Genomic DNA, 10,652 nt, shown 5'->3' with positions numbered 1-10,652 from the left:
AAACAAAAAAGAGTGAAAATACTAAAAATTAAATTAAATTTATTGAATCAAAATAAAAAGAATATAATAGTAAAATAAATTATATTATAAAATTATTTGTTGATTAGTTTTGCTAGTACATAATATCTGAATTAACATTTTGTATCTATAACTATAAACTTATTTTTCATAAATTTATTCAAATTATCCTTTATTCTAAACACTAATTGATTTAGTTTTATTTTTCACTTGGATCTCTCACGTACATTGTATTATTTCATTTCTTTCGACTACTTTAATTTTTGTAATTTGAAATATAATTTGAAGCTTGTAATTTCAAATATTTTTTATATATTATAACACATGAAGAAATATGCAAAGTAGGGTCATTACATGGTCATTTAATATTATTATCCAAAATTACATGAATGAAGACATAATTATATATTTTGAATATATTAACTAATATACTTGAAGTCACACGCCTAGACGTTGATAGCAACAACCTTCTATCGTCGAACTAGCTCTTATGTATCATTTGATGCACTATAATATATAACAGATTATTAATCATAAATTAATTTTATAATATGGGTCTAAAATTTGTTGTGGTTTATCATAATATTTAAATATATCAATTTATATAGCAGTCATATAATTAAAGGATATGTTACAACTTACATGTTGGGTTCCACATGTTATCATCATACCATCTCTATTATGATATTATTACGCACTATGAAAATAATTATAAAAGTAATATTAAAATGAGCAAGTGCTATACAGTAATACTAATAGTTTTTCATGATCTTATCAATTTTTGGAGCAAGTGCTATACATTTGAATGTTGTATTACTATTATATGTGTTGAGTCCAACAATGTCTCATCATTGAATGACCCATATTATAATGTTAATAATTTTAGATAGAATAATCAACCAATATGTATAATATTATTTTCAAAATTAAAAATTAGAAATTAATGATAAAATATCAATGGTTTCAAAAATAATATGAGAGAATTTCCTAACAAAAGAGTGTTTTCCTAATTTATACTTTATAAAAAAAAAGCAATTTATTTATCTTTATATCATTATGATAGTTTAAATAAAATGAATAAAAAATTATTCCATTATTATTCCATTAAAATACTATGGATGGTTATTCTCTCTAAAATTTTATCTTTTAATAAGGGTCTTGGTACATATTGTACAACAATACAAATGAAAAATGAAAAATTATAAATAAGGTCAAATTAGTCACAAAAATATGTAATTAATGATGCTATCTAATCAAAATAAATTAATATTATCCTTTTTAAAATTTGAAGGGCATTTTGTGTATACAATTTTTGCAAATTTATCTTTACTCAAAATAAAAATAATAATATTAATTTTTAACGGGTTACCCGACCCGACCCGCATCCAACCCGCATCCGACCCGATTTTTTCGTGTTCTTAGTGGGTCGACCCAATAATGACCCGCATCTAATAAGACTTGATCCAAACCCAATAATTTCGTACGAATTCGTGTCGGATTATCGTGTCGTGTCAAAAATTGCCAGCCCTAATTTTCTCTCTAATGAGGTTGAGCTTCATTCTCTATTATTTTACCAATTAGTATATATTAAAATAAGTACCATCCTAAATATCTCTAATTTTATGAGCAGAGCGAGTATAACTTTTATAATAGTAAGTAAACTGAAACTAATACTCCCTCCCTCCCATAAAAGATGTCACACTTTCCTTTTTAGTTTGTCCCACAAAAGATGTCACATTTCCTTTTTTTTAAAAAAAATTTCTCTCACATGAATATAAAAATTATATTTTCTCTCTCTATTTAACACACAAAACAGAACCTTCTAAAATCTCATGTCATTCCACAAGTATGACATCTTTTGTGGGACGGAAGGAATACTACTCTTTAATCTTGTTATTATTTTTACCAAACACTTTACTAAAAATATAAATATTACACATAATTTGGGTAACCAAAAGACAAAAAATCCAATACAAATAAAACACAAATAAAACTCATTTCATCAACGTATCTCATACTCTCCTATGATTATTTTCAATCACAAATAAAACTCATTTCTAGCCTCAGCATATTGTATGGTGCTAATGATGATAATCTTTTATACTTTTATAATCGACATAAGCAAGCGACCTTGGAAGAAACAACTACACCAAGACTGAGTTGCATTGCATACTTATCGAACGTATTATGTCCGGTCGTAGTGAGTTTGAGTTTCAACACGTATAAATAATATAGCATGGCGTGAGTATCTAAAACAAGTTATTATAGCCTAAATAGACATTTGACATTTCTACTGAGACATAATCAAACTAAAAATTCAAACAGGATAACCGACTCATCCAACTATGAACACTATAAAAAAGGGATGGCAAGCCTCCTTTCAATCTAACTCAAACCATCTCTTTCCAACCATGCAATCTCATAAAGTTTCATTAGCATCAACTCTCCTTTACTGCTTAGCCATCCAAGTCTCCTCCATCGACACTCTAAAACAAGGACAAAGCCTCAACTCAACATCCCAACTCATCTCCAACAATGGCGCTTTCTCCCTCCGTTTCTACACTCCTCCAAACTCCAACTCCACCTACTTAGCCCTCTGGTTCACCGGCATGTCGAGGGCCTCTTCCCCGGTCTGGATCGGAAACTGCCGAAACCCTATCCCTACCAACTCAACCCCCACCTTGACACTCGGCGACAGAGGCCAGCTCACCATCACCCACGACGGCGGCGGCGCGCCCATCGATCTCTACGCCGGCCGATCATCCGAGGTACAAAACGTCACGGCCACGCTGACCGACACGGGAAACTTCCTGGTGAATTCCAACGGGCCCGCCGGCCTCTTCTGGCACAGCTTCGACCAACCCTCCGATACCCTCCTCGGAGGGATGAGGTACTACAAAAAATAGAGACGTAATCACTTATATTGGAATTTTTTGAAAAATTACTTTATAAAAGGCTTTGCGATTTAAAATTTCATTTATTTTTTTTCTATTTTAGATAAGTAGACCCTACCATTCAATTAAATCATTAAAAATTAGTACTACTTCCGTCCATGAAAGTTTGACACAATTTACCATTTCGGTCCTTCCCTGAAAATTTGACACACTTCACTTTTTACCATTTTTGGTAGTAGACCTCATATTCAACTAACTCATTCCTACTCACATTTTATTATAAAACTAATACTTTAAAAGTAGGACCCACAATCACTAACTTTTTCAATTCAGTTTTCATTATATTTCTTCAAACCTATGCCGGGTCAAAGTGTGTCAATATTTGGAGGACGGAGGTAGTAGTATTCTTTTGTTTCATTTGTCTTCTCTAAATTTAGTTGAAACACAAAAAATAAGACGTTTTTCAAATCATTGGTGGTATAATTTACAAACTCAAATTGGCGCTCTTAATTGTATTAGTAAAAAATATCCTTAGACATTCTTTTTTGTGGTGTAGGCTTGGCGTTGAACGAAGCATCAATAGGAACTGGACGCTCACTTCTTGGGCCGCGGAGAACGATCCGGCGCCGGGAGCTTATTCTATGGAGTGGGATTCGAGCACGCGGAATTTGGTGGTGAGGAGGCGTGGGGCGGCTATATGGAGGAGCGGCGAGCTGAAATACTACCGCGACGAGTCGGGGCAGTCGCGGGCGGAGTTCGAGAATGTGGGCTTCCGGCGAAATGTGTTTAACTTCAACTTCAACTTCACCGTGGAGGAGGAGGAGGAGGAGGAGTATGTTATGTTCTCGGTGCTGCCGTTTCCCGGGTCGCCGCCGCAGGTTTTGTCGGGCTGGAGGCTGATGTCTGATGGGGATATAGTTGATGTCGACAGGTCCCTGATTCTCGCGGAGCCTGCTGAGCCGGCTCCGCCGCCTGATAGTGCGGCGGCGGGGATACGTGCGTGGGCTGGTTTCGCATTCGCGGCGGCGGTTTTGGACTTGGTGTTGTTTGTAATCTAAAATCTAAGTCATACTTTGTTGTGTGCATAAATTATGATCACTAGTTGTGTATGTTTGTTGATATTATAAAGAGAAATTCGTATGTTTGAGAATAATATAGTAATATTCTAATAAAATCGACCTAATTTATTTATTTAGATGGGAATGGAATGTTTTTATTGTTTTCAAAGGGGACAATACAATATCATAAACATATTAACTCATCTTATCGTTTTCAAAAGAAAATTGCTTAAAAGAGTCACAAATTTTGGAGAAAGTTTATTTTTTCCTACAAACTATAAAAGTTGCATTTAAAGTCACGAATTTTATCGGATTGTGCAAATTTCTCAAACTACCAACCTGACGACATATTTCCGTTAAAAATTTATCCCACGTAGCATGTCGGAGGCGTGATTTGGAAAAAATTTCGACTGTGTACAAAATGACGTCGTTTTATTCTCTTTTTTTTTTAATCTTCTTTACACGTCGCCGATTTCAACCCTAAACTGTTTGTCGACGATTTCACTCTTGTCGATTACGTTTCCGTCGATTGAATTGGGGTTGCGTTTTCGAAATCAGCCAAAAAGAGGTTATATTACCTGAGTTTAGGATGAACCGGAAATTTTGCTAAGTCATGCCTTCGGCATGCCACGTGGGATATGTTTTTAACGGAAATATGCCGCCAGGTCGGATAATTTGGGAAATTTGCAGGATCCAATAAAGTTCGGCGCACCTTGTATAGTTTGTAGAAAAAATGAAACTTTCCATAAAATTTGTAACTTTTTAGGCAATTTACTCTTATCAAACAATGATAACCAAAATCAAGGGTGTCGATGATAGTCAAATAAGTAATTAAATTTGACCTTTTCCAATTCATGTTACGTAGAAATATGTAAATTGTTTAATAATGTCGAATAGATATTGATTTTGACTTTGACTGATGACCATTCTTCGGCCTTGCGTGTATTGACCGAATTAGGCCAACAACTTTAGCTAATTATTCCATGTGTTCTCCATTAATTGACATCAGTTAACTTGACACGAATTTTAAAAAGTATAATAAAAATGGATCCCACTTTTATATATCAAGTTTATAAAAAAATGTGAGTAAAATGAGTTAATGGAATGTGAAGTTCATTATCAAAAGTAGTTAAAAGTAAGGGTGTCAACAAATTCGGGACGGATGAAAAAGGAAATTGGTGTCAAACTATCAATTAATGGGGGACGGCGGCACGATATTTTATCCGGTTTTATATTGTATATAAAATGGAGGGAGTAAAATAAGAGATAGAGAATAAAAGTATTTTCATATTTAATAATGAGTAATAACTTATCTTTGTTGAGACAAACTAAAAAAATAAATCATCTCAATACAAGAGTACTTTTATTCACAAAAATAAATATTTTTTTGTTTTGGGCCATCTACCAAAATTAATCACTATCTATATTTCAAGTTATTTTTTGTTTTCTTAATTTACCAATTTACTAGTATAAAATTATATTTTGTGGACAAAGGTAGTATAATAATTACACTATAAGTAGTACGGAGTATTTTTTGTGATTTGTTGACTATTTCACGATAGGAAATTTATCTGGTGCATAATTAAAAATAGTGATTATGAGCAATAACTTCTATAGACTTTTATAATACTGCATAAAAATCTAATTGTTGGCTAATACAATGAATGGGATCTTAATTTCATTGCAATGCCGGCAAAAAGAAAAGATCAATGCACAAATTTTGTTGATAAAACATGAAAGTGATCCCAATATGCACATGAAAGAATGCAATTTTCTTCTTCTGCTTCAGTCACAATCTTTTCACAGCATATCTGTAGACTGCTTCTGTATATATATAGACCTAAAGCTTGGAAATTAACATGTTCTTGAGCTCTCTCCGGAGTATTTTTCCTGCAGGCGATCGCGGTATAGATGAGCGAAAGTAGACCTTCCTCACTTTCTTATAAGGTGCAACCTGCACCAAACAACGCTAAATTGTGACAACAACAACAACAACGAAAGCTATAACAGTATCGGTTAGCTGACGAAAGCAGTGAGAAGGTTGACCTGCTTCGCCACGTAGTTCATCACACCTGCTTCAGTGAGGAAACTCCCTTCTCTGGGAACAACAAATGCAACGGGGATCTCTCCAGCTTCTTCGTCCTTCATACTGCTTCGTACGAAGGGTCAAAATCTCCCAGTCAGAATTCATTTACACGCATAAATTAAGGAGCTACTTGAAAACAATATGTTCATGCAAAATTTAGACTGAGTTTTGCAGTATGCACAAATCTATTAAGCAACACAGATACTATAAGATAAACAAAAGCTAGAAAGAGAAAAGCTTCCCTCCTACATTAGGCATTTACTCAGATGAGACCTCTTTTGTTTTCATAAAGAGAAGACAGATTTTCTTGGATAGTTTTAGCAAAATAAGTCTTCACTGATCAAGACTAATTTGAGCGAGATCCGTTTAAGTCATCCGACCTTATAAGTTTTCGTATCAGAGCATAAGATGAACTAGCAATGACCCCTCAATTAATTGAACCAAACATTTCATAATAACAGCATCTGTTGTATACACAAACTTCCTCATGTCTTAAAACCAAGAATTAGTAGGACTCAACGACAAGCAGATCCGCATATCAATATGCCGTGTGATCTCCACCCACAAAGGAATTTATTCTGACTCCAATGAGATTAGAATCCCAAAACTTTTCCTCATCAACAAGATCATCAAATATAAACTCAGTAGGAAAAACACCATATTTGGTAGGTTCATCACTATAATTAGATTCATGTCAAACTTTAACGTAATATAGATATCGATTAATGACAGAATATCTTTCAACAACTCGCTCTTACCCTGTAACAGCCGCATCAAGTATTTCATGGTGTGTCATCAAAACTGCCTCTAAATCAGCAGGAGCAATCTGAATATAACAGCATGGACCAAACTAGAATCAATAACCACAGTGCAGTAATTCTTCATCAAACTTATATACGGAAGTTCATGAATGTAGGCAACTGGAGTCGCTTAATTAGCGCAGACGAAAGCAAACCTGGAAGCCTTTGTACTTGATGACCTCTTTCAAGCGGTCAATCACATACAAGTATCCTTCTTGATCAAAATAAACAATATCTCCCGTATGTAGCCAACCGTCTTTGTCAAGTGCAACCATCGTTGCTTCGATATTATTCAAGTATCCTGTAGCAACATGATCCGAACATCAATGTCTACAGAACTTCTTCGAGTTTATGATGTTAACGACAAAGAGGAAAATCAATTACCTTTCATGTTTCCAGGTGAGCGCAACCATAGCTCACCAACGGAACCTGGAGGCAAGTGAGCGCCGGTGACCCAGTCTACCACTTTAGCTTCAACATTAGGCGAAAGAAGCCCTGCAGACGAATATCTGTGAGCTCCGATGGTATTGTAGCCACGAGTTGCCACAGCAGTTGATTCTGTCATGCCATAACCCTGAGCAAAAAATCATTCTCATTCTCTATATATTTGGAACAAACTAGTACTTATAGTATACTCCTATCAGTTTCTAACCATTAGATTATCACAAAGTGATTAGCAATAAACTAAGAAAGATAAAGCCATCTGCATATGAAATACCTGAATGAAATCAACATAGGGGAGTGACTCAACCAGTTCAGTGATGCTTTTCTCGCTCAACGGAGCTGCCCCACAGCAAACCTGCTTCAAACTCCGAAAACTACTGGCACAACCTTTCTTAGCTTTCCTTGTCAATGCTACCAGTATAGGTGGAACAGAATGAAGGTGAGTGACACCATATTTCTCAATAGATCTCGCCATTTCAATTGCATCGAATCGTTTCATAGTGACAATAGTACCCCCCAACGACAACAATCCCAAAACGAATAGAGATAATCCGTAAACATGAAACATTGGAACAACAGCCAAGTAAACATTCTCTGAACTGGGATAGTCATAAAGAGAAGCCTCAAATCTCACAAAAAGCTCAATCATAGCTATGAAGTTGCCATGACTCAACATAACTCCTTTCGACCTACCAGTAGTGCCCGATGAGTACAAAATCGCGGCAGTGTCCTGCTGCCTAATTCTAGGCCTCGGTGCCATTGCAGGATCACTAGAAATCAGGTTATGGAAAACAGAATCATCACTAGACAGGGAATTGACATCTAAAGCTTCGGGCACCCCGACTACACGGCAACCCCCTAATGCATTAACTAACTCATCAACTTTACCAATGGCAGCAAATGCTAGAGATGCATTACAATCAAGAAACTGTCTTTTTATCTCCAACAAACTACTCAAGGGATTCATGGTGGTCACAACTGCACCAAGACTCAAAGCACCCAAGAAAACTATAGGGAAACAGACAGAATTGGGGAGCAAAATCATGATAACATCACCTTGCTTCACTCCCAAATGGTGGAGACCAGCAGCCATGGATTTCACCAAAGGTGAGAGCTTTGAGTATGGAACCGAAAGCCCAGATGCTGAATCAACGAGTGCATGTAACCCATTGTGTTTATGTGAGAAAATGAAGGAAACAACATCAAGAAGAGGCTCAGAGGGAAGGTTGATAGATGGGTATTTGCTGGAATATATCCCTGTTTGAGGAGAATACCAAGAAGGATATCGAGAGTCAGTCAACTTTCTTGTTTCATTAATCCCATCACTCAACTCAACGTGGGCTTTCGACAATGCAGCCATGGAGAGACCAGAGAAGAGTAGAGAGGATCAAAGGCTAAAATGCTTAAATTAAGAGAAGCATATGTTTTTTTTTCTTGGCTATTAAAAGTAGCGCCGGAAGAGTACAAAGGAATCTATCTGCGAAAAGCACCACAAAATAAGTTGGATATGAAAATGTAATCTCACACTACTTGTGATGCGCATCTTCTCAAAAATGTAAAGACAGCATTTTTATCAATCAAAATATTATGTGTCCTGGAATCCGCGAGGCAATTTGGAATAAAACTAGAATAAGATGGAAATCAATCGCGTTATGAATATATGTGGTGCAGAAAGTGGGAGAAGATCGCATATTGATGGAAACTTTAACGGCTGCTATTGCTAATTTCTAAGGCCGACATAGACACGGGAAAAGTGAAACCTAACATATATGTCCAATTCTTTTGATTAAGTAGTTGATTTTGCATTTTATGTGGCTGATTACCCTATCATGAATCATGATTCATGTATAGTTGTTACTAATAAATCTTCCTTACCTTATCTGTACATTATACTCTATAAAACAATATATAAAAGGGGAGTTTTTTAGAAATTTACAAGATTATCATTTAATTTAAAAAAAATTATATTAAATTAAATATATATAATTTAAAGGCTATTAAATACTTAGGATTAGGGTTTTAAAAATATATTAACATGAGGGTTTTAAAAATATATTAACATGTACATAGCACAAGCGTGATATTAGTTTAATTATAAATATGGAGTATTAAATTGTGGAGTATAAGAGTGAACTACATCTCACATGATAATACCTAAACTTTTTTCACTATTTGGGTTAATTTTTGACCGAAAATGTCCCTTAGAGCATGAAAGATATTTTTAGACTTTCATAAAACTGAGGTTGAGTTGTCATTTATTATTTCTCTAGTATTGGATATGATAATTTTTATAATTTGGTACCTGGAATGATATTTTTCAATCACTTTATGTCAAATACTCTTTTTGCTCTTTCTATTCACATTTACAAAGTAAGAAATTAAAATAAAAAATTTACTGAAATTCTTAATATATAAAAATTAGTAAAATTATAAATTTAATTATCAAAATGTCTTGTAGTTAAATTTAATTTTAATTATGGTTCAATTATTTTTTTAATATTAATAATTACTAAAAATTTAATTATAGATAACTTGTAACTAAACTAGATAGTCAGATAGTTAAAAATAAGATACGTATACTGGATCTTAATTATAAAATGTAAACATATAAAAATAATAAAGAAAGCAAACAAAAATATCCCTATAAAAAAATGATTCAAATAACTAACAAAAACATCCCTTTAAAGAAAAAAAATGATTCAGAAACTAACATATACAAATATGAGTAGATGAAAGTCTCTACATATTCATATGTTAATAGATAAAAATAATAAAAATATTAAAAATAAAATAATGAACTACATAAATAGTCCTTGATGTTTCGGTCATGGAAATGAATAGTCTCGAAGAATTTTTATGACTTTTTGGTACTTTTGATATTTTTCGGCCCAAAATTCCCCGAAGGTATGGACTATGGAGGGTAATATAACTTAGTTTCATTTTCCTAGTAGTATTTGACAATATCTTATTAGGATTAAAGTGACATTAACTCCAGCCCAGACTATTTATAGCCAGGAAGATGTTTTCTTGAAAAAAATTTTCTTTCTGAAAAGGGGCAGAAAAGAGAGGTTTTTTTGTATGTTACTACCAACGTGTGAGTTGTATTACAATTTTATTTAGATGTGGTCTAATTTGAATAACTTGGGATATTGAAAAGATTGTTAGAAATCTTTGTAATATTTGATCAATTCATGATATATAAATTGTGTTTTGAATGTGCATAAAATTGTTTCTAGTTGTTATCAACTATCAAAGTTGTGTGTGTGAAGGAGAGAAGCGTGAAGTTTGGACCATATATATGTCTTCTCATAAATTCATAAGAAGAAAAAGTGTAAACAAAAACCACCAATCA

At 34.0% G+C, this 10,652-nt stretch overlaps 2 protein-coding genes across 2 annotated transcripts; one reads left to right on the top strand and one right to left on the bottom strand.

The window, feature by feature from the left end:
• The first annotated feature begins 2,411 nt into the window (after positions 1–2,411).
• On the top strand, positions 2,412–4,103 carry LOC125216874 (G-type lectin S-receptor-like serine/threonine-protein kinase At1g67520). Its single transcript, XM_048118652.1, has 2 exons — positions 2,412–2,908; positions 3,469–4,103. The coding sequence occupies exons 1-2, from the start codon at positions 2,430–2,432 to the stop codon at positions 3,968–3,970; spliced, it is 981 nt and encodes a 326-aa protein (XP_047974609.1). The 5' UTR covers positions 2,412–2,429; the 3' UTR covers positions 3,971–4,103.
• Positions 4,104–5,568: 1,465 nt separating this feature from the next.
• LOC125210079 (4-coumarate--CoA ligase-like 6) lies at positions 5,569–8,890 on the bottom strand. Its single transcript, XM_048109657.1, has 6 exons — positions 7,575–8,890; positions 7,241–7,430; positions 7,012–7,157; positions 6,815–6,882; positions 6,017–6,119; positions 5,569–5,924 (listed from the first exon to the last, which is right to left on the bottom strand). Exons 1-6 carry the CDS (start codon positions 8,658–8,660, stop codon positions 5,811–5,813), a joined length of 1,707 nt encoding a protein of 568 aa, XP_047965614.1. The 5' UTR covers positions 8,661–8,890; the 3' UTR covers positions 5,569–5,810.
• Between the last annotated feature and the right edge of the window lie 1,762 nt (positions 8,891–10,652).

This window comes from Salvia hispanica, chromosome 3 (genome assembly GCF_023119035.1).
Source record: "Salvia hispanica cultivar TCC Black 2014 chromosome 3, UniMelb_Shisp_WGS_1.0, whole genome shotgun sequence".
Taxonomy (NCBI): Eukaryota; Viridiplantae; Streptophyta; class Magnoliopsida; order Lamiales; family Lamiaceae; genus Salvia; species Salvia hispanica.
Note: the sequence above shows the minus strand (reverse complement) of the source record. Positions and strands in the feature narration are given on the sequence as shown.

Coding starts and splice junctions, on each gene's coding strand:
- LOC125210079 (XM_048109657.1), bottom strand. CDS start 8,660: ATGGCTGCATTGTCGAAAGCCCACGTTGAGTTGAGTGATGGGATTAAT. Junction 7,431..7,574: donor CCTATGTTGATTTCATTCAG/GTATTTCATATG, acceptor TTTTTTGCTCAG/GGTTATGGCATGACAGAATC. Junction 7,158..7,240: donor CTCACCTGGAAACATGAAAG/GTAATTGATTTT, acceptor ATGTTGCTACAG/GATACTTGAATAATATCGAA.
- LOC125216874 (XM_048118652.1), top strand. CDS start 2,430: ATGCAATCTCATAAAGTTTCATTAGCATCAACTCTCCTTTACTGCTTA. Junction 2,909..3,468: donor ACCCTCCTCGGAGGGATGAG/GTACTACAAAAA, acceptor TTTGTGGTGTAG/GCTTGGCGTTGAACGAAGCA.